At 44.9% G+C, this 23,526-nt stretch overlaps 1 protein-coding gene and 1 long non-coding RNA gene across 3 annotated transcripts in view; one reads left to right on the top strand and one right to left on the bottom strand.

Moving 5' to 3' along the window:
- Positions 1-656: 656 nt before the first annotated feature.
- CDH20 (cadherin 20) overlaps positions 657-23,526 on the bottom strand; it is a 202,853-nt gene continuing 179,983 nt past the window's right edge. For both annotated transcript variants that reach the window (XM_043889326.1, XM_043889327.1), the window contains 5 exons: positions 17,609-17,745; positions 15,345-15,466; positions 11,341-11,458; positions 6,582-6,833; positions 657-2,231 (listed from right to left, as the gene is read on the bottom strand). In XM_043889326.1, coding sequence (XP_043745261.1) covers positions 1,726-2,231; positions 6,582-6,833; positions 11,341-11,458; positions 15,345-15,466; positions 17,609-17,745 — 1,135 coding nt within the window. In that variant the 3' untranslated portion in view covers positions 657-1,725. The remainder of the gene's footprint in view (positions 2,232-6,581; positions 6,834-11,340; positions 11,459-15,344; positions 15,467-17,608; positions 17,746-23,526) is intronic.
- Positions 1,769-21,723, top strand: LOC122684875. Its single transcript, XR_006338183.1, has 4 exons — positions 1,769-1,887; positions 2,907-2,993; positions 3,600-3,709; positions 20,898-21,723. It is a non-coding gene; the product is annotated as an uncharacterized LOC122684875 (long non-coding RNA).

The following is a 23,526-nucleotide window of genomic DNA, read 5'->3' as shown; positions in this document are numbered from 1 at the left end:
ACAAGTGATTATGTTCCAGATGGCCCTGACACACACAAAAATTGAGAACGTAGAACGAAGACACTCAGAAAACTATTTTCATTCACAATTTGTTCCCAATGGTGAGGATAATTGTGTAAAATATCCTTGAATAATAGGATGTCAAAGAAAGAGATCCCTTTCATCATGTACCCACTGAGCGCTTACTGTGTACCCCGTTAGGAAACATATATAAATACGGCTCCAGCCTTCCTTGAGCCCATCCAGTATCGACAAGATGTACATATTTGTTATGTATTTTTGGTAGATATTTGATTTGCCAACAAAACAGAGATGAAAATAGCATCTCTGGTGGCTACGTGCAATACCCTCTCAGGAGATGAAAAAATATGGGCTAAACTCAGTACTGTGTTGTTGCTGTTATCAAACCATCCTTTGGTCTTTTAAGAGAAGGGGAAATGAAGACCATTCATGAAAATCTTAACAGGGTCACAGTTTCAACTATACGTTCATTTGATCAATGACCAAAACAGAACGCACAGCCTCATACTTCGGTGCTTTGGCCTTTGCCTTGTGAATCAGCTCTAGCCCCAAGAACCTCAGACTAGGTCAGGATCACAAAACCATCTCTTACCTGCTCAGCAATTAAACAAATGTGCAACAGACTTTCCCTTCTATTTAACTTTTATTAAAAGAAGTGCTAAAGGTACTGAGATACAGTACATCATATTTATTACCAAAATTATTAACAAATATACAAAACTTATACATGTAATTTTCTTACATCCGTTTACTCTCTATAATACTGATTTGTGTTCAAGTAGGTTATCTACAGTATGTAAACATCCCTTGGATTGACCTCACACAGATTAGGAAAGCCCGCTAACCCATGCTTTTATCAGATACTTCTTTTTATTTGGCTTTCATTTCGTAGCATCTAATCGTCACATTTGGCACATGGAAGAGACATCTACAGTGCAAAGAGGCAGATTTTCTGGTCTCCTTCCTAACAGTTTTGCAGGGGCACAGTTAAAGAGCTGAGGGAACAAGAGCGCTCTAACTCGGTGGATTGGCTGTGACGCCAACAACTCTTGGTTCAGCCATTCAACTTGAGCTTAAAGTCAATGCCTCTTCCTTCTCCCACCCCCCATCCCCCCCATGCAATGCCAGTTAGGCCTTAGCCTGGTCTTAAAAGATGGAAAGAGATTCCATCCAGCCCAGAACAAGTGAGGTTAATCTCGCCGAGGAATCACTTTCAGTGTTCTTTTGTGTGGGTTGGTTTGTGCAGGGTGATGCGCCCGCCAAATCCTTAAATGGAGAGAATAGAACATAACTTTCAAAAAAAGCCCCCAAACATATAGGAAATTAGAACAGTTTTCAACGGCCACCTCAGCACTGAAAAGCCCAGCCTCTCTAAAGTGGCAACGAAGACAAACGCCTTCGTGAATGGCGGAGACAAGCCAAACCCGCCATACGTAACCTCAGACTCCACACCTTGGGGTACAGGATCACAAAAATTTTAAAATAAAATAAAATAAAGGTCGTTGGCGGTTCTGCCCCCCTCTTCCTGTGTTTCCTTTTGAGGATGTAGCTTAATCTCACCGAGTAAAGCTGATCCAGAGAGAGCTCCGCGCGCCCCTGGCCGCGCTGCCCCGCGCGCCACCGCTCCCGTGGACGGGCGCCACTTCCGCGAAGCCGCTGCCCAGAAAGGCCAATTTTGGCCGCGCGCCCGCCTCCCGGCTTCCGTCACCATAGGGGCGCGGGCCCCTCCGACGCCCCGTAGAGCTCCGCCAGCTTCCGGAAGCGGGGCCCCCAGTCCGTGAGGAAGTCGAAGCTCTGCTCCGAGTCCGACGTGGCCGACTGCAGGGAGCTGAGCGAGCCGGCGACCGAGCCGTCGCCCTCGAACATGTAGGTCTGCAGGGAGTCGAAGGGCGGGGCCCACAGGTCCATGTCGGCCTCGTAGAGCTTGGCCAGCACGTAGCTGTGCACGGTACTGCTGACGGCGCACGTCTGAGGCACGTAGCGCGAGAGGCTCTCGATCTCGGGCAGCATGTCCTGCCGCGTCTTGGGCGCGCCGGCCGCCTGCGCCTCGCGGGGGTTCCACATGGCTGCGATGTCGAAGGCCTCGGTGTCCTCCTCGCCGCCGCCCTCGTCGTCGTAGCGCACGATGTTCTCGTGGATGTTCTCCTCGTCGTCGAGGATGTAGGGCTGCTTCCGGTGCCTCCGCAGGGAGAGGATGAGCAGCACCAGCACTGCAGGCACACAGAGGCCAGATTGGCGGGAGAGCCGGGCCGCGCCCTCGGGTGGGGGTGCGGAGGCTCGTGGGGGTGGGGAGGGGGGTGGGGATGCTCCTCTGAGGGGGCGAGGCGGGGTTTGGGCCTCGCCTCCCTGGCACCCAGGTCTCACTCTGTCTGCCGTGTCCAGTGGAGCGCTTGCGGGCAGCTGAACCTTACGTGATAATGTAATTCCAGGTGGTTCAAGTAGACGTGAAAGTGATAGTCACTCAGTCATATACGACTGTTGTGACCCCATGGACTGTAGCCCGTCAGGCCCCTTTGTCCATGGGATTCTCCCGGCAAGGATACTGGAGTGGGGTGCCATTCCCTTCTCCAGGGGATCTTCCCCACCCAGGGATTGAACCTGAGTCTCCTGTATTGGCAGGTGGGTTCTCTACCACCAGCACCCCCTGGTCTCTGTCTTACTGTATCTCAGTGAAATGCGTGTGGGTGTCTACACCCAACCACTCAAGTGTAATGTCTCATTAACCAGGCACAAAGCCCAGTGTCCCGCCATGGAGCATATGCTTAAAGATTAGGTGATGTCTTCTGACTAGGTAAGGACGCATACACATTTCTCTTATCGCGATGTGAAAACCTTATTCTGTAGGTGAAATCCTGCTTTTTCTTTTTACATTGGCATCTCTATAGGATTCTACTCTAAATATACTGTTGACCCTTGAGCAACATGGATTTGAACTACTGGAGTCCACTTCGATGTTCATTTTTTTTTTCCCGGTAAGTACATAGTACAGTACTTGGGCTTGGTTGCCGCAGATGCTGAAAGGTGGATACTGTGGGCCAACTGTGAAGTTATATACCACTGCAGGGCTGGTCTGCACCCCTCACCCCACCCCACCATTGTCCAAGGGTCAGTTGCAATCATATAGTAATGCAAATGCACATAGACATACGCTAAATATGAACCAAAGTCTTTGTCTTTTCATGTTTTCTCCAAAAAATAAGAGTGCATAAATAACTGCCATTGTCTAGTTAACTCAGATTCTTCAGAAAAACCTTCTTTAGAGAGATGGTTGTGACTTTGTGGATCTAAGGATGTTCATGGAAGAGAGGGAGTGAGCAGTAACATTTTATATGATTCATCGTGTTATCAAAGAAGCGCCACACTGTTAGATGTGCCCTTGCAGGTTTGGATGAAATTTTATTGCAACAAATTTTTTTTTTCCCCCAGGGTATGTGTTCAGTGGGGTTTAAGGGGGAGATAGAGATAAGCCCATTGAACTGTTTATCTCTGTGACTGAAAATGTTTTCCAGGAAGTGTCTTGAGGTTTTTGGCTGTAGAACTGCTATTGATTTTTTTTTTTCTGCCATGCTTTGTTACAGCTGGTGAACAGTGACAGCTTGACAACACTGCACAATAAGACCCCGGTTTATCCAAGGGAAGGAAGAGTCATATGCCCATTAAGATTATGGACTGACTTAAAGAAATCACGGTAATGGTTTTTAAAACCTGAATATGGAATGTGAGTTGCAGTTAATAATGTTAATACATGATGTTTCCCTGTATAGCTTGGGTGACAAAATGCCCACACAGGAAACAATTATAAACTCTCATATGTTATCTCTGTGTGCAGAAATGTAACTCAGCCTACCGGACCCTGGGATTTTGGAGAAATAGGCTAGTAGGACTTTAAGGAAGTGGTGGCTTGAAGTGGGCTGTGGTGGTTGGGGTGTGATTTGGATGGATGGATGCAGGTTGGAGAAATGGGACTGTAAGTGAACTTGTGTTTGTGGGATTCAGTGAGCAGTTACTAAACGGCAGTATTTGGGGGAATTATCTGAAGCAAAGGGGAAACAAAGTTGAATATGACATGATTTCTTTTTTTTATAGGCTTGCAATCTAAGGAGATGATAGGCGTTAATGATTAATATGAATCAGGCAGTGATAAGGACTATCATAGAGCTATAAGAGTTTCACAGAGAACATAGAAGCAGGACCAGTGCATTCTTCCTGGTGCACTGGGAAAACCTTCACACCAGTGACACTGGAGTGATAGGTGTGGGATTTCAGAAAATGCTGGGAAGCAAAATTAGAAAAGTCTCTAAGTTTCTACTGGGAAGAATTCTGGTATTGTGGAGACCCGGCTTCAGTCCCTGGGTCAGGAAGATCTCCTGGAGACAGGAATGGCAGCCCACTCCAGAATTTTTGCCTGGAGAATCCCATGGACAGAGAAGCTTGGCAGGCTACACGCCATGGGGTCACAGAAAGTCAGACAGGACTGAGTGACTAACACTGTCACTGATTTAAGTAATAAGTATTATATAATCCGCTAAAAATCAAATCTTGGGGAAAATGACCCTATTCAGCTGAAAGGCTTCCCTGACAGAAGAGAATTGGTTTTAGGGATGTTTATTATTTAGGATCTGTAGGCTGAATGCCTATGAGATCGGGCCTATGAGATTTTCTAGGAGCTAGATACATATTTGAGACATGAAAAAAATACATAGTCAAAATTAATATGTTTATATACTTGTCCACAAAATGTATTTTTTGACAGATCGGCTGCAATTCAGCCTTACTCAGTTTTATGAATTATATTTAATGTGAAATGTGCACTTTTAGAAAAAAGTGCCTAAGAGTATAAGGATTTTAGGACAGCTTTGCTCAGTTTAGGTGCTGAAAACTGTCTGTTTATTACATGCAATTCAAAAGACAAGACATAATGGGCCACAAAGGAAATTGCACCTTGCATGCCTCTCCTGACCTCGGCGCCTCCTTGTGCGTCTCTGAATCAGTCTCTCTGTCGTGGTGGTTCCTTCACTATTTGTGGGATAGAGTGAATTTATAATGTAGGCAGTTTCCAAAGATAGAGGTAAGGACAGCCAGACTGGAAGTTTCTCCTGGGAGCAAGTTTCTTCAGAGGCCTCTTGCAGGTTATGCTGTTAAAGGACTCCCATTGCCACCTTCTGGACACTCAGGGAACTGCAGGAGGGTTTTACTTGTTAATGTAAAAAGGGACCAGAAACCTAAAGGTTCTCTCTGATCCAGGGATTCAAGGATTAGAAAGGTAACTTCTTTATACTGTTATCTCCCCTTGCGTAGCACTGAGCTGAGACAACAAAAGTGAACCACCTATTGTACTTTAAAATGTTTTTAGAGAAGCATATTCAGCAGACCTACTAGAAATGCAGTCAAGCACTGACATTTTACAGTGAGACCTTTCTTTGGTCTGACTCAGTCTCTTGGTGTGGAGGTAAACTTAAGATCAAGGCTTAAATTCTAATTTAAATCCCCAGTGCTTTACTCTTTTCCCTTATAGAATGCTAGGATTTCTTCCAAACTGAATAATAATACTGGTTTACTGAGTCTGCTTTTCTCTAAGCAGAATATGTATGCTGTGAATTAACTCCATCAGAAGAGGTGGGGGCTATGTGCAGATACTTTCTTGGTCTCAGGAGTCGGTTTAGGTGTTTTACGTCTGCTTTGGTGTGTGGATGTTGAGAATGATAGCCAAGTGGCCTTGGGTACAGGGGAGCTGGGTGGCTGCTTTGCAGGCAGTGTGACTTCAGACGAGGAAGAGTCCCTGCCGCGGTGGTGCCGCCCGCGGACCTGTCGCCACGGCGTCCTGTCGTGGCAGCAGAGGCACAGCGGCCCTGGTCAGAGGCCGCCGAACAGCTTATCCTCCCCGCTCTCTGTGTGGTTCAGTCTGTCACTTCTTTCAGATCTCTGCTCAAAGGCTCTCTTACCAGTGAGGTCTTCTCTGACTGCCTCACTTAAAATGGCACCCAGCTCCGTCTCCTCTTCTCCCAGGACTCCATGTCCCTCCCTCCTTCTCTGTAACACTTACCACCTCCGGGAGCTGGGGGTGAAATTCGGGAGAAGGGTCCTACTGCTCAGATGCAGGGATGTGCAGAGGGGCCTGCCTGCCTTTCAGTCCTGACTCTGCCCCTGAGAGGTGGCTTGGGCCTGTCACTGCCTGTCATTCCATATCTGAGAGGAGGGCATTAGGAGAGGTGATCATCACATCTGTCCAAAATGACCACGTAGGTTCTGTGATGTCAGAATGACTTGCTTTGTTTTGAAGTAAGCTCTGTGAAGGCCGGGACATTTCTGTCTCACTAATCCCAGCGTCTAGGATGGCAGCCTGGCTCTAATAAATGCTTGATAAATATGTATGCTTTGATCTGGGCTTGAAGGAAGGGACAGTCTTCCCTCTCTTTCCTTTTTCCCAGCGTTGCTCCGCCACCCTTGCACTCAGCCCGGTGTGGAAAACCAGTCCTGGCCGGCTGAGTTAGGATGCGGATGGGATGCTGTCTAGGGCAGCACGTGCAGGGCCCCAGTGTGGGGAGGAGGCGCTCACTCACCCAGGAGGACGAAGACGCAGGCCAGGATGGCGATGAGTGCACCGCGGCTGAGGCTCACAGGGAGCAGGTAGGCCTCGGGGCTGCAGGACAGCACGTGGCCCTCGTCGTCACAGCCGCACACCTGGATGGTCAGCGTGCCCGTGCTGCTGAGCACCGGCTGCCCGCTGTCCGAGATCAGGATGGGCAGGTAGAAGACACTCTGGTCCTGCTGCCGGAAGCCGGACCTCCTGGTCAGAATCCGGGCGGTGTTATCTGGAGCAGACAGGGATTCCAGGATCGGAAAGGGAAGAGGGAAAAGGAGAAGGGAATGGAAAGGAAGAACCACCGAGAGAGTTATTTCGTGGATTGGTGAAATTAAGGGGCAGGAACCCGGTGGGGAAGGCAGGGAAGGGACAGCATTCCCTGGAGGAGGTCCGCTGCAGCTGCTCATATTTGTCAGGGTCAGCAGTTGGGTTCAGAAAGCAAGATTTTTGCTTGCTTCTAGGCAAAAGCCCGAGGCCTAGGAGAGAAACCCTTTTTGAGAGTCTGTCTTCCCCTTTGTGACATAAAGTGCCCAGGGCGAACTGTCAGGCCTCAGATCTAACTGAAATGTCCCTGGGAAAGCTCAACAGAAGTGAACAATCACTGGCGACTTGTGGTCCCTGTTTGTTCTCTCTCAGCAGCTTTCCAAGGCCCCCGCTGCCGCTTTTGAGCCCCCAGGAAAGGAATGCGGAGGAGCCCACGTGGCTCTGGCAGACTGCTGCTTTTTGCCACTGCGGCTGGAATTCATGTCTTTGGCTGTTTTTTTTGTGCCTTTGAAATGCAGTCACCAGTTCCTGTGCTTTCTGATGAACTTGCTCATTTAGCAGAAGCTTATTTGAAATCCCCTAATTATATGACACACCCTATTATTTCCCACTACTTGGTGGTCTGAGTTTAAGCAATTCATATGAATTTGGTGAAAATTCAATACTGGTTTCCCCTCCCCCCAGTTTTAAAGAGGATTAGCCAGCTTGTTTGGTATGCTTTTATAAAGCTGGTGTGTGTATATTTTTACATTTGCTTAATGTAATATTTTAGGATCTTTTATTTTTTAATCTATCTTGTCAAGTTTTCTTGAGTGGGTTTTTGCAAAGCTGGTGTCTTTTTCAGCCGAGGAAAAGTTTGAGATGTGGAAGGACATACAAACAGAGACTCTCAAAGCTAACGTCAGCAACATGGAAGATTCTCTGGATGCATTTCACATTTCACAGGGAGGAGTCTGGAACTTCACAAAAAATTCTGAGAACCTAATCAAAGGAAATGTTATTAGTATCAGTATCGATATTTCTTACATAAAAAGGATTAGACTTTTCTCCGCTTTTGACTTTGGATACTTGTATATGATTCGCTTTTGGTGATGGGAATGAGCAAAGGTGATCCGTGTCACTTCCGGGCAGCAGCGTGTACCCGCTGGTGTGACTCTGGTGCTCTCTGGCCGTGGTGCGGTGTGTGAGAGCACATTAGCCTGCACGTGACGGCTGTCCTGCACTGCCAGGCCCGCAGTCGGCTTTGTGTGAGCAAGAAATTCACTTGAGTTGAGTTAAGCCGCTGAAATTTTGGTGTCCTTTGTTTGCACAGCCTAGCCAGCCTATTCTAGCACGTTCTTCCTTAATTCATTTTCCACCTCTTCCTCCCCCTGTTTATTCATGAGACCAGTTGATTCTTGAGTGCGTATGTGCACGGTATTTTAGACTTCACATGCAGCAGCTCATTTCCTCTTTAGCGCCACTTGGTGAAATAATGGTAATCTCACCCTGTCACACTGAGAGAGTTAAGGCCTGGAGAGATCATGTAATGGGGTCCAAGTCACTGGTTTACTAACAGAGCTGGGATTTGAACTCTGGTCTCTGACTCCAAATGCATACTCCTTCCATTTGTGTTATGTAACCACTTAGTTTTGTAACAATGTTGAAAATTATTCAGCTAGTTGAAATCTCTTATCAGCTTTTTAAAGGCCTTTTTTCTCTCATTTCCTTCTCAGTGGAAAAAGATAGCAGTTGGTTGCCAACCTGAAGATTATATTTGTATTTCCACCTGCCACGCAATCTACCTAGTCTCTGTTTTCTAAATTTAATAGCTAAGAACTATTAATTTTGCTTCATAGTTTTAATTTTTTTTCAGAAATCAGATTTTTCTCAAATCTTTTTCATTTTCATCAAGGACAGCTCATCATATTTTTAGAAAGCTGGAGAAGAACTGAATTTCTTATCAGTATTACATTATGCCTCCCATGCATCATATATTTCTTGATCTCAGAATTATTTAAGATTAAAGAAAATATCAGTATCACATTGCTGAGACTGGTCCTAGAAAGGGGCTGGCATGTAGTAGCAGATCTTTTGTTGAATATTATAACTGGAACTTGAATAACCCATTTGGAAACAGTATTTGTTTTCACAGTAACACAAAACTCTGTGTGTGTGTGTGTGTGTGTGTGTGGCTAAAATAAGAGGTCCAACTTCCAGTCCCAGTCTTAATGCTTACTCACTCTGATCATGGGCTGTTTACTTTCTTCCCTCATCTATCAAATGAGATGCGAATCAGAGGTGTTAGTAACTTCCTTAAGACCTTATAGGATTATTGTGAATATCAAATAAAGCAAAGTATGAGAAAATGTAGGTAAAACTATGAAGTATACACTCAATCCTTTTCACAATGCTTTGGGAATTTAAAAAAGTAAGAAAGGCTTTACTTGAGATAGTGCAGTGTTTTGTTCATAAGTGAAAATAGTGTTTGAGGCACCTGAGTTGGAGGGCTTGACAGTAGATCCACCATATCAGATACTGGTCAATTTTTTAATGAGCCTCAGTAAAGGATACTTGAGGGATAAATTGTCATGAGGAGATTGAGTTCATTCTCTCTGCTGAAGATGTGCTGATTTCTGTTTTGGAAAACCTTCCAAGAGATGAATCATTTGTTTTTATAGTCACTATGTTCCAGTGGCCCATCTTTTTATGGTATTGACTCCATGAATTGGTGTCCAAAGTCATAGTTAAGATAATTGCAGCATTTTGCAATTGCTGTATATTGTTTCTGTATTGATCTTACAAATATCAGTGAAGGAACAGTGACACTTAGGAAAATGAAGAAACAGCGTAATGTATTGTTTTTCCCCCCAGGGTTTCTACTATAAATCCTATCCTGAAGGGGCTAAATGACCTTTTAAGGGTTTCCAAAGGAAGTAACTTTCCCTAGTGGCTCAGATGGTAAAGAGTCTGCCTGCAGTGTGGGAGACGGGTTCTATCCCTGGGTCAGGAAGATTCCTCTGGAGAAGGAGGTGGCAACCCACTCCAGTATTCTTGCCTGGGAAATCCCATGACAGAGGAGCCTGGTGGGCTCCTGGGGTCACAAAGAGTCGGACACAACTGAGCAACTAACACAAAAGAAGTAGACAAATGAAATTCAAAATTTGACCCAGCAAAAATACTAGGATATTTAATTATAGTTCTTCTGTTGTTGTAATTTATACTACTCTTCCTTTCAGAATTATCACAATGTTTTGCTAATTTTTTTATGTAGAAGTTTAAAAGGATGACTTGGAAGAGTGCTTTCCATTTAGAATAAAACAGGTTTGATATCCTCAGGTTTTAATAGCAGAACGTCATGTGGGATGGAATTAATACTTTGACGTTTGAGACCAAGACTCAGTTCAGTTCAGTCGCGTCTGACTCTTTGAGACCCCATGAATCGCTGCACGCCAGGCCTCCCTGCCCATCACAAACTCCCGGAGTTTACTCAAACTCATGCCCATTGAGTCGGTGATGCCATCCAGCCATCTCATAAAAATATGGAACACTTCACGAATTTGCGTGTCATCCAAGACTAGGTGTGCCTAAATCATGGCCTTTTGTTACCCTTTGTTTAGATTGTTAGAATTGACAGCGCTTTAGATTGGAATAAAAATGAGGCCACGCGGCCCAGAGAAGTGATGCCCTTCCTCCCCAAGGTCAGACTAGTTGGTAACAACCTGGTCGTGGAAGGGGCTCACTCGACAGATTTAAGTTATTTTTTCACTTGCTCTGACCTTTCCCTGAAAATCCTCTGGCCAGAGTACAGAAGCCGCTCCTTTTCCCATCTGTGCCCAGGGAAGAGTGCGCTTGGTCTGTCAACTCTGTAGCTGATCCGAATGCTGTTTGGAGTAGAGGGGTGTAGAATTCTGTTCCAGCAGAGATGTAGTGGGAAGCAGTTTCTGCAATAGGGAGCCCCACCTGACTGTTCTTTCTGAATCACTCCAAAGTAACAGAGGTTTCGGTGCCAGAACTACTCACCGTGTTTCTGAATCTGCCCTTTGTTCTCTGTTACTTAGCCTCTGTCTCCCTTTTGTTCTGGGAGCGTTTCTCTGTTTCCCCCTTTGATCCTTGCTGAGAAGTGTCCCCTCAGGTTTTTCTGTGTAGGCTACTTCTGTCTCCTTGCTCAAATTCTTCTCATAGTTAAGGAGCATATAAACGAAGCTGCTCGGTGGGGATGGAGGAGGCCCTTAGCCTGTGTGCCTCCGTCGTGTCTGGGCGAGAGCCAGTGCGCAAACGTGTGTGAACTGAGTCAAGTTTCAGAATTAGCAGAGGATGTTCTTTGTTTTTGATGTTCTGAAACAAAACTTTAAGAGGATTGTACAGATGAGTATTAATGCTTTCCATGCTATTAACATGAAAGAGCTGGTGACCTCCGACACTGTGCGTGGTATAGTGACCCACGGTGTCCAGCCCATGCTGAGGGGAAGCGTCAGCAGCCAGCCGCTTACCTTGGTTGTCCCTTACGGTGAAGTTGGGGTTGTTCGCAGCCTCAGGAGCCAGGCTGTAGTAGAAGTGCTGGCCATTGCGCGGGTCGTCCTGGTCCACGGCGCTCACGGTCTGGATCAGCTGGGGGAGGGACGTGAAACCAGGCAAGTCAGAGTCAAAGGCTCCCAAGGAAGACGAGACCCCAGGCTGCGTTACCTAGTGAGGCCATCCTGAAACTTCCCTCGCAGTCTCTGTACCACCCCCCAGCCCAGACTGAAGTTTGGTTTATTGTCGGGGCTTCCCGGGTGGTTCAGTGGTAAACAGTCCTCCTGCCAACAGGGATGACTCAGGAGAGGCAGGTTTGATCCCTGGGTTGGGAAAATCCCCTGGAGAAGGAAACAGCAACCCACACCAGTATTCCTGCCTCGGAAATCCCATGGACAGAGGAGCCTGGTGGGCTGCAGTCCATGGAGTCGGCAGAGTCAGACCCGACCGAGCTACTGAGCATGCACACATGTGTTAACAGGCCCAGGGTAGGTGTCACCGAAAAAATGCTTTGGACGTGAGATGTCGAAATAACTCGGTATCCTCAGTCCTCATCTGGCCTGTTTTGGGCAGTCAGGACAGAAGGCTGAATGGAAGGACTCGGGGACGCCGCAGCGTCCTGCTTGTCCTCCGCTGTTTTGTCCTCCCCTCACCGTCTTAGCCTCACCTTTGGGTTCATAGTTCACGGTCAGATTGCTGTCTTTGAGAGTGAAAGTGAAAGTGTTAGTTGTTCAGTCATGTCTGATTCTTTGCAACCCCATGGACTGTATAACTTGCCAGGCTCCTCTGTCCATGGAATTCTCCAGGCAAGAATGCCGGAGTGGGTAGCCAATCCCTTCTCCAGGGGATCTTCCCAACTCAGGGATCGAACCTGGGTCTGCTGCACTGGCAGTTGGATTCTTTACCACCTGATCCACCAGGGAAGCTTTGAGAGGCCTCTACTTAAAAATGAGCAATACCTGGTGGGCAGTAAACAGACATTTCATCAATGATTTCAAGTTAATGGAAAACAGATGTGAGAGAATGGGTCGCAAAGCAGTCCTCTGTTGGCAGAAAGGGGAGCTAGATAGAGTGTAGAGCACCAGACCCCCCAGGGCGGGGTTACAGAGCAGACAGGAACTGGAAGCAGAGCTTGGGGCCGAGGAGAGCAGGAGGTGGGGTGGCAGCTGCTTGAGCTTTCTGGCCAAAATTTTGCCTTTTCCATCTGCTCTTCAAAGTACTGAGTTGCTATGAAGGTTTTGATGAGCAGGATGGAAAAGTCGGTAAGAAAGCAGTGTGAGGTGCACAGCTGAGACACTGGCTGGCAGACGGGGGTGGTGGACAAGGTGCTGAAGGGGTGGTCTGCCCGTGTGCGCTCTCCCACCGGCCCGCAGCACAGACTGCCCACCCTCCGGGGCCTGGCTCCAGACGTGACACCCCTGCTGTCAGACGCTGGCTGCTAGCAGGTAGAAGGTGGGACATTAGAGGTCAGCAGCGGGGCTGAGGGGGGCTGGCTTAGTCTGTCTCTCTTCGTCTGTAAATGAAGGGAGGTACAGATACTCTAGCAGTGTCCCGAGGAGTGAGGAAGCGAAGGGGACGCGTCTAGCAAGGGGCTCGCTGTAAACACAGTGTTGCTCAGACCCCTTCAGGGGAGGACTTGATGCCTTCACCTGTCAGTCTCTCTGGGGATGGCCTCGGTTGGTGAGACCCACCTCCCCACAGTCTCCACATCCTTCCAGAACATTTGTGTCCAGCGACTGATACGATGTATACAGGCCTGGCCACCCCATCTCGACTCAGGAAAGCCCTAGTTCTCAGCGTCGGTGGAGTCCCCATGGACTGTCCGTGGTCTGCACCACTGCTGGGCATCTCTTGTCCAGCCCTGCAGAATCTCTTCTCTGGCACAGGAGCTGGTCCCAAGGGCATTCCTTACTCATTACTAAACATCTTAGAGCAGCACTCCAGCTCAGCTCGCCTCCTGGTGAACCCAGTTGGGAGGATGGAGGCCTGAGTCTGCATAAGCCAGACGTACCTGCTGAGCTGTGTGCTTTTGAAAATCTTCAAAACATGTCCCAGAGCCAAAATCAAAGGGTTGGATTTATGTTTCTTGGGCTAAAGATGATGAACATGACAGACTACGATAGACCTGTGCTCTCAACCTGAAGCTGAAGTCGCACATAAAGGTTTATGTGCTTCAAAGGGCTGTGTAACAGACCAGGAGAAGATGGACACAGAAATGCAGATGTGGAGAGCTGTTTGTGTGCTGCAAGGACAGGGGCGGCGACAGCATGCTGTTATCCTGCCGTTTGTTTCCAGCAGGGTGGGAATGCTTCACTGGGGGGTGTGGGGGTTCAGTGTACTGCGTTCCTGTTACTCTATTTTACAGAATAAAAATCAGCTTCTTGTCATATTGTAACATAAAGTATGTCATGTTATAGTAATAATCCTGTATAAAACAAAAGTTTTGTGTTGTATTTCTATAATATATGTGTAACTTATCATATTATAATATAAAAATTATTAAAATGAAGGCCCAAATCTCAACTACCTTAGGACAGTAGCTATTGCTGGTTTTCTATCCTGCCTTCCAATTTTTGTTCACATGCAGATACAACTTTATGTAACTTAAAGCATGTACGTGTAGTTTCTGTGCCTCCTTTCTTTACTTATATAATAACATGGATCATTTCTTATGCTTTAAAGTGTTAATTTTAACTTTTATTAGCTGCATAATATTTCAAGTTTCTCTAGACTAGAAATGCAATAGATATGAAGGTAGATTTACCTTAGTCTTGTTGAAAAAAGTGTAGGCGTGCTGTAGACCATTGCACTGGGTTTCAGGCTTGAATGGATGAGATGACTTACATGAGAAGGACTGCAGGACACATTTCCCCACTCCCCCACCCGGCACAAGGGAGTCACTTTTTCTTTGCGTGGAAAGAACAGTAAGGATGCATTGAGGCAATCTTTGCTGAGTTCAGGCAGCTCGTGTGAGTCCTGGTTGTATAGACAGAGTCTCCCTGTGCAGCGCGATGCTGCAGGAGAGGGAGACCGCGGCGGAAGCAGAAACTGCTTTACGGTCGAGAAGCCTGAATCACCAGACCACGGCTGCTGGCCGTCTGCACCCAGCGCCTGGACCAGGGTCCTCAGGGTCACAAAATAAGCTCGGGGGATGTAAGGCAGGACTGTTAGGGAGTCTGTTGGGGCAAAGGTAGAGAGGACAGCATCTTACAAAAGTAGGACAGAAGAGGAGAAACAGCATGTGATCTGAGGTGTGGCAGGTTGGGTATGGTGTGGGCACCGGCCTAACACGTGTGTTAATCACATGGCCATTCCAGACACAGTTCAGTTGCACTACTTGGATTTAGTCAAACAAATATTCACTTAGGTTTTAAGCAGACTTAAAAAAAAATAGGGAAATGTATATGAAGATGATGGAGCTAAAGCTGTTTCAAATAAGTAGACATTGGTTCCTTAAGATGCCTTTCCTCTCAAAACTTCATGTGATGGGAGGGTACTGAGAACACGGGTGTTCCAGCTGAGGGGGGAGAGCGTAGGTGGGAATAAGGCAGACAGTCCCTCAGGAGGTACTTGCTGTCAGAAGAAAGGGAGGCAGGAAGATTAAAAAAGGAGCCTTCCTTACTGCAGATGTTTTCAAGGATTAGTGCTAAGCAGAGAAAAAGACGTTTTTTTTTTTTTCCTTGATATTCATGGCCCCTTGTTTCCAGGATCCAAAGCACATGTTACTACAATTGGTTCTGTACGGTTCAGTTACAAGCTGGGTAAACTACCTTGATTCACAACCTTTTTTTAAATCATAAAATGTAACAGAGGTTCTGAATAGTTGTCTTAGCAAATAAGTGGTTGTAACATGATAAACAGAAATCGGGGACTCTTTTACTGTTAGCTTCTGGAGTCTAAATTTCTTTGATGGCCAATCTGGTTATCTGTAACTGTCATTTCCACCTGTTGGGAGGTTAACCACAGTGCATAGACTGCTTACCTGTCCTGCCTTGGCATTCTCGCAGACAAAAGCTTCATAGAATCGGGGGAACTCTGGGGCATTGTCGTTCACATCTAAGACTTTGATTGTGACAGGGACACTTCCAACCTGGGATGGATTGTCTAAAGGAAGCACACACAACACAGATAAACAAAAACCAAAGGTGAGAAGGATTCAGAAACGTAAGGAAGCAGCTCTTTGTTGGAGCAGGTATTTGTCTCCTCACTCCGGTGTTTGAAGGAAGGGATAAAGACCATGGAACTATCAGCGCCAGGTTGCAGGGGGCTCCTGCTGAGAGTGTGGCTGGAACGTGAGTGTGGGCAGGTGTGTGCTGGAGAGAGTGTGTGACGTCAGGAGGATGAGGGGCGGGGTGAGACTCCCCGGGAGCAGGCATCACAAATGAATCTTCAAAAGAGGTTTTGAGTTTCGCACTTGGCTTAGACTTCAGGGTCTAGAGTTGAAGGCAGGTTGCAGCCTGGGCGGTGAGAGTGGCACCAGCAAGCTCCTTGCCTGGGAAGCGGCACCCAGCATCTCAGCATCAGCTGCCATATCCTTGAGCTGTGTCTGTGAGCATCTGTGCTTTTTATTTTGTGCCTCTGCCAGCAAGATGTGTCCTGATGGAACTGCTGCTTCACGTTACACCATTTTGGCCTACAAAAGGGTTCATAGGAACCCTGTACTTTCACATAGTGGGGAAAACCTGTAATCAGTTCTTTGAATTACTGTTTCAGAAGATTTTAAGTTATTCATGGGATTACAGGTAACACTGCACATTTATTTCTGCTTTTGGAGTCAGGAGATATTACGGGATCAGACACACACCAGATCCACATTTTTGGCTGAGACAGAAGCTACCCACAGTCACTCATGGGGAAAAACACCCTTTGACACTGCCACACAGGGAATTTCACTACCCGCTGCCGACCCTCCTGTCTCTGGCCACCATCCCAGGAAAACAACACAGAAATTATAAGACATAGAAGTATGCTTAGTGAATAATTTTATTAAATCTCAAAATGTCCTGTTCTTTTGGTTCATTTTTTCCCTCAAGAATATTTGTATCTTGTTTTTCCCCTAAATATTTATATTGCTTGGTCAGCAAGAATGCTGACATGTTTAAATTTTTCCACTGTAACTTGTGCTGGTGCTTGTTTATAGAGGCAATGATGAAAATTTCAGAAAAAATAAGAATAAATGTGACCCATTGTCCAACCACCAGATATCCATTATATATTATGTATAATGTTACATGTGTCCAAACTCTCTCTCTCTCTCACACACACACACTCTGAAATTAAGCAAAATAAAAATGTTTGATTTAGACTTTAACATTTTAGGGCAAGATTTTCCTGAAAGTCATTGAAATGTACTTTGGAATTAATTAATTGGTACATTAATTGATATTAATGTAAACAGGATTTTATTGTATGACTGTACCATGATTTATTTAGTCAAACTCCTGTTATTAGACTTTTAGTATTTCCCCTCTTTTAAAATAACAATGCAGTGGGCATTTTGGTACATAAATCTTTGTTAATATTATGACTGTTTCCTTAAGATAATTATTAGAAGTATAATTATTGAGAAGAAGACTATGAATGTATTGGGGAATCTGAATACAAAAGATTTCTTACCCAATTGCCCTCATGAATGACTGTACATACTTCTGCCAGTACGTTAGGATTTACCATTTCCCTTAATATTCCTCATCACTGGGTGTTGTGGGAAAAAAATGGAATGTAGTAGTATATAATTTGTGTTGAGATTATAATAAATATGTTAATTTAGTTTATTAATTTTCAATTTTATTTTCAGGTTTATGTTAATAATCTGTTGTAAGATGTTTCAAATTCTTGCATGTATATGTATGTGCATAGTAAGGGTGATATGTTATAAATGCTTCCTTTCATCCGATAATAATATGCTATTTGCATTCCTAATCTTATTAAAGACTGAAAGCCTCTCAGATTTCTCAAGAATTGTCCCTTTTCTTCATACAGACGTGTAGCTCTTTAGTTCAAGGATGCTATTTTTTGTGCTGCTTTTGCTCGATATGCTTGTTTTTATCCCTAGCACAGGACTAGGTATATAGAGATCCTCAGTAAGTATTTGAACTAAATACAGTAATTCACTTGCGTAAACCAGGATTTCCATCTGTTCCCATAAAGACTATAATTTTTGTTCCAACAGGCTCTGGAAACTTCCACTTTCTACAATGCTTATGTTTTGTCACTATATGGAGACCAGTGTATTGTTTCACTTACTCATTTCCATAGCAAGGACAGTGATATTATGCCAAGAAAACTCCTCCCGGTCAAGAGGTCTTGCAGTCATTAGGGCACCTGTTGTAATGTCCACATAGAAGAATCTTCCAGGATCACTGCTTCTGTCAATGGAATATCTGTAGAAATGGAGATTAAATGTGTTGTCTTATTTGGATAAGCATGTTTATTCATACTTATAGCATATTACATGAGAGAACTGAGTGCATATTCTGTGAAACAGGACTAGCTCTGAATTATAGGCCCTGAGAAGACTGCATTCCTGTTTTATCATGTCCAAAACCACTGCCTGCCCCCCTAAAAAAACCCCCAACACAACAACAAAAAATTGTTACTGCTTTAATTTCCTTGTTCAGAAAATGAAATAAAACGGGGTGCCAAAGCCTTAGGACAGTTTTATGCTTTCTAAAGATCAGTCTCAGCTATTTTTAAAGCTTAAAACTCTTCTAAGATTTTAGGGACACTCTGAATATCAACCCCTGCATGTCTTTGTTCAAAACAACATTTATTCAAGTAAGTCCAGAAATGCTAAGTTGGAACTGGAAAAGACAGAGTTGTGTGGTTCTGGCTCCTGTAAGTAGTATCACCTATTGAAAAGGAAGAATTTGAATTAGGTCCTTTGTAACATACTGATGACTGACTTGTTGGCAGACACAGTTATGTTACTTGCTAGATGGGGTGTCCTTATCTAGGGAACGTTTTTAGCAAGATGGACCCGGGTCTGTCTAGGTTGTTTATTGTAAATAGCCTAGAATTTATGGGGCACAGCTTGCTTGAAAATGTCATGTGAGTAGTGTAGTTAATGGAGTATAAAAAGCAGATGTTATATAACTAAAACAGCTTTCAGGCAATGCCCTTCATTCATTGCCTACACCTTTCATATTCTGTGTGGACCAACATGCATCCTTATACAGAAAATAGAAGGATATTTACAGGTACCTACACCTAATGGTTCTAGACCTCTCTAAGGAAAGAGAAGTGTTGAAAGTGTTAGTCATGTTCGATTTTTTGCGACTCCATGGATTGTAGCCCACCAAGCTCCTCTGTCAATGGGATTTCCCAGGCAAGAATACTGGAGAGGGTTGCCGTTTCCTCCTCCAGGGCATCTTCCCGACCCAGGGATAGAACCCAATTCTATCCCTGCAAGCAGATTCTTTACCACTGAGACACCAGGGAAGCCCGAGGAAAGAGTGCTTAGGTCATGTTTTGCTGCTGTTTATATCCTTTGAGTCCTTACTCACCTTGACACGGGGTAAGAGCGGTAATTCCTGTTGAATCTGAGTTGGATACCTGACCCTTTGTGTTTTACCTGAGTTGTCTTACCTGGCCCCCATCTTAGGGGGGTCACTAGGTGTGGAGGGAAGCTTAGGAATCTGTGTGTTTAAAAGCCTTCTAAGGGATTTTGATGTGTAGCCATGATTGAGAACCATTCTTGAGAATCTTATGTTGTCCTTGGTAATGGGCAGTAGTTATGATTGCTGCCATCTGCCGAATACCAGGCATTTTATAGCTTCTTTTTAAATTCTGCAGCATCTCTAAGATATATAGCTAATGATTTTCAGGTAATAGTAAGATCTGAAATGTATATGTTTATGTATAAACTATTACATATATTATAGATTGTAAATTATATATAAACACTGGAGAAGGGAACGGCAACCCACTCCAATATTCTTGCTTGGAGAATTCCATGGACAGAGGAGGTTGGTGGGCTGTAGTCCACGGGGCCACAGAGAGTCGGACACGGCTGAGCGACTAACACTACACAATGCACATATACATGTGTAAGCTACCGTAATATACTGGGTTCAAAATTCCATTTAAAGTTGCCAGCGGGTACGAACGAACCTCTTTACAAAACAGAGGTAGAGTCGCAAATGGAGAAAACAAACAGTGGTTACCAAGGGGGAAGGCGGGGAGGGATGAGTTGGGAGACCGAGATTGACGTGCACACCGCTGCATATAAAATAGGTAACTAATAGGACCTGTGTGTAGCACAGGGCGCTCTGCTCAGTATTCTGCAATGCCCCATATGAGAAGAGAGTCTAAGAGAGCGGATCTATGTATAACTGATTTCAGTTTGCTGTACCGCAGAAAGTAATACAACATTGTAGATCAGTTATAACCCAATAAAAATTAATTTTAAAAAAGTTGCCATCGGAATTTCCTGGCAGTCCAGTGGTTAAGGACTGCAGGCTCTCTCACTGCTGAGGGCCTGAGTTCAATCACAAGCCAAGTGGCACAGCCCCCCAAAGAAGTTGCCAGCAATTGCAGCCTGTATCTTAAAAGTTGTTGAAACTGGGAAATAACTGCCCTTTTGATGGAAGTAAGCAATTTCTTTAGTCTAATGCATTGTTTTTCAAACTGAAATCAATATGGTGGGTTATGACTACTGTAGAAAGAAAATGAAATGGATATAGGTATGCCAGACTTATTTCCAGTAAGGGTAAATATTGATGGTAAAATGTTTGTTTCAGTATATATACATACATATAGTTTATACCTGTATATATGGGGCTTCCTAGGTGGCACTCACGGTAATGAATCTGCCACTGCAGGAGATGTAAGAGACATGAGTCAATCCCTGGGTGGGGAAGGTCCCCTGGAGGAGGGCATGGCAGCCCACTCCAGTGTTCTTGCCTGGAGAATCCCATGGACAGAGGAGCCTGCCAGGTTAGAGTGCATGGGGTTGCAAAGAGCTGGACAAAACTGAAGTGACTTAGCATGCACGTACCTGTATATATGTTATTTGGTAAAGTATTTTGTTTCAAGTATGCATTTTTTTCCTGTTGAGATTCAGGATGACTGTTCAGAGAACTGGGAATTAAAAGGTAAGGTGATCACTAAAGGCTGGAGAAGTTGGAATCATTTCAGTTGAAACCCTTAAGTGTTGGGAAATTTAAATATGTAATGCTTTTGCTTCTGACCCTGTTACTATAGCCTGGCCCTGCTCTAAACATCTTACATATATTGTCTTATGTAATCTCCACAAAAACCTTGTGAGGTAGGTATTGTTATTATCCCCGTTTTACAAGTGAGAAGCCGAAGCATGGAAAGGTTAAGGCGTTTGTCCAAGGTTGCCCAGCTGAGAATCAAACCTAGGTGTATGAAATGTGTGGGATGGCTTAAGGAAACAAAGCCTTGTCTCTTTTTGAAGATAGATGGGGCCATGATGACCAATAATTGACTATTTAATAAAGAATAAACACATGCCTAGCAAGTTCATTTAAAATTAATTGGAGCATTTTTTCTTTTTTCTGGGTGTTATTAGTGATTTAAAGTCTCCTGGCTCTTTGAAGATTTGAATTTATCTTAGAAAAAAAGCACCGGTTGGCTTCTGACAGTCTTTTCCTCCAGCTCCCCCAACACGAGAAGAGCCAGCCGTTCACCCACAGAGCCGGAGCCCTGCTGGCAGCTCGCCCAGCGGCCGGCGGACCACCGAGCGGGGAGGCAGCCTGTCAGGAAGCCGCTGTCCGCACGCACACCCGCGGGGCCGCCGCGAGGCCACAGACGGCAGGGGACGCGGGGTGATGGAACAGCCGACGGACAGGACGCCTGACCGCCTGCCGACGCTGCGGAGACGCGGCGGGCCGCCCCAGAGCGCCGCCCTCGGCAGGCAGGCGGGTTCCCGAGCGGGGCCTGCACTGAGGCAGGGATAGCGTTCATCACTCGGAGTGGGACACTGGGCCGATTTTCAGGAGCCAGGAGGACAAATTTAAAGGTGGAGATACAGATGGAAAATGAGGAAATTGGGAGACGCTGGCGAATTATGTGGGTGGCTTTCCTTTCTTTAACTAGAATACTCTCAGCTGCTGTGGGCCGAACAGGCGTGACATATCCACACACGACTGCCCTCAGCGAACAATGCTGGTGTTCACTGAGCTCCCTGCTTGTTCACTTGGCTGAGGACATTCTCTGAATTTAGGAGTGATTTGAAAGCAGAGTTTCATGGACAGGATCCCAAAATCCACACACACACTCCGGGAAAGCACAGAGGGGCCGGCTGTTTGCATACCAGCAGAAGCCTGTTTCAATTGCTGAATGGTTCCTGCTTGCTAGAAATTCCTCAAGCATTTATTAAAAATTTAGGTGATCCAGACATTGTATTTTTCATGTATATATAACTAAATCTGGAGACTTGGTTTTGGGCGTTACTAGTACTTGATAACCAGCTTATCTGCCTCAACACACCGTAAAATTTCTAGAAATGAGATTATAAAAGTCCTGATGTTATTTATATGTATGCCTATGGCTGATTAATGTTGAAGTTTGGCAGAAACCAACAAAATTCTGTAAAGCAGTTATCCTTCAATTAAAAATAAAAAAAAGTCCTGATAATCTTTTTAAAAAGTTCAATGACCTCTTATCCATAGCATTTTTAAACTAGGTGATGTGTTAATTTTTGGCGATTTAATATGTATTTTATTTTTAGGAATATGAACCTCATTTATTGGTAATTAAAATATAGAAGATAAATTTAATAGCCAAGCAGCATATAACACATTCAAAGTATTTTAAAAGAAAATAACTTTTATAGGAAAAAAGGAGAAAATGAGCAATTTGAGGAAAGATAACATAGGAAAGTAATTTCCAGATGGGTTTATTAAGTGATAGCCAGAGATCTGACTTCTAGGTGCCTTCTCTCTTGAGAATCCAGGATCCCCAGTGTTCTGCTTGGGCCCAGGGACCATACTTCATTCTTGTGGGACAGTACAGAGCCAGAGACTCTTATCTGGCTGTGTCAATTCTGATCCTTCTTTCCAACCAAAATGCAGAGAGACCATTATCTCCAGTTCTGATAAGTGGGATTCTATTTCACCTCTGTCCTCCAGATGTTAGTCTTCAGCAGACCTGTGGCTGTTGCCTTGTTACTGCCAGTCTTTCTCTCAAGGCCTAAAGTCAGGACTTCCTTGGCTATCCAGTCTTAAGACTCCCACACAGGAGGAACAGGTTCGATCCCTGGTCGGGGGAGCTAAGACTCCCGCAGGCCACATGGTGTAGCCAAAAAGAACAAAGACCTAGAGTCTTGCCCTAGAATAAGCCCCATGGTCGCTGCTCCAGGCCTCCTGCCTGTTCACTCTTAGATTCCTCCTGACCGGGATCTATTGGACTAGACAGGCGCCCCACTATACATTATTCTGATGCCAGCTGTCCTGCCTTGCTGGCCAACTGATGGTTTTCAACAGCTTATCACCTGAAGCAGCAGTTTCTGTTAGCCAGACAGGTTTCCTCATGCTGTGTACCTCCTTCTGCTCCATGCCTGCCATGGACCTAGGCCTGCTGGTATTTCTCTTTCCGTCCTAGATATGTGTTGAGATAATGACCTTAGTCCTGGATATGCATGTTCATGCTAGGTGTGTGTGTGTGGGTGTGTGTGAATTTCCTTAGTTCCTGACTGCTTTCTGTCTCTTGCTTGTCATTTAGTAGAGTGACTCTTTGACAAAACCAAATTTCCCATGCCTACAACTCAGGAGTCTATAGCTAGTCAGAATCTAGAAAAAAGATGTGGAATTATCCACTGAATATTCTCATTGACTTTTAGAAACAGGATTTGAGTTTTTCAAACTGTTCTTGTTTTATTTCAAGTATTTTCCCTCCATAAAGTTTTATTCTCTGAAGTTTTCCCCACAGTTCTCCAATATGAGTAGATCAATCAGAAGATACACATGTATTCTTGGCTTTTGACATAAATGTAATTGTATTATAAATATAAATTTATAATAGAATTGTTTTCATTTATGATGTTTTTTGGGGGACAATACAATTTAACTAACTTCTTCCCATCTTATAAGCTTAAAAAGCTTAAGGTTGAACTATCACTTCTATAAAATTGTCATAACTTATAAAGATTCGTTGCCTACTAAAAATCAAGTATCAGAATTGAAACAAGATTATTTTAG

This window comes from Cervus elaphus, chromosome 27, assembly GCF_910594005.1.
Source record: "Cervus elaphus chromosome 27, mCerEla1.1, whole genome shotgun sequence".
NCBI lineage: Eukaryota > Metazoa > Chordata > Mammalia > Artiodactyla > Cervidae > Cervus > Cervus elaphus.
This window is presented reverse-complemented; position numbering and strand designations above follow the sequence as displayed.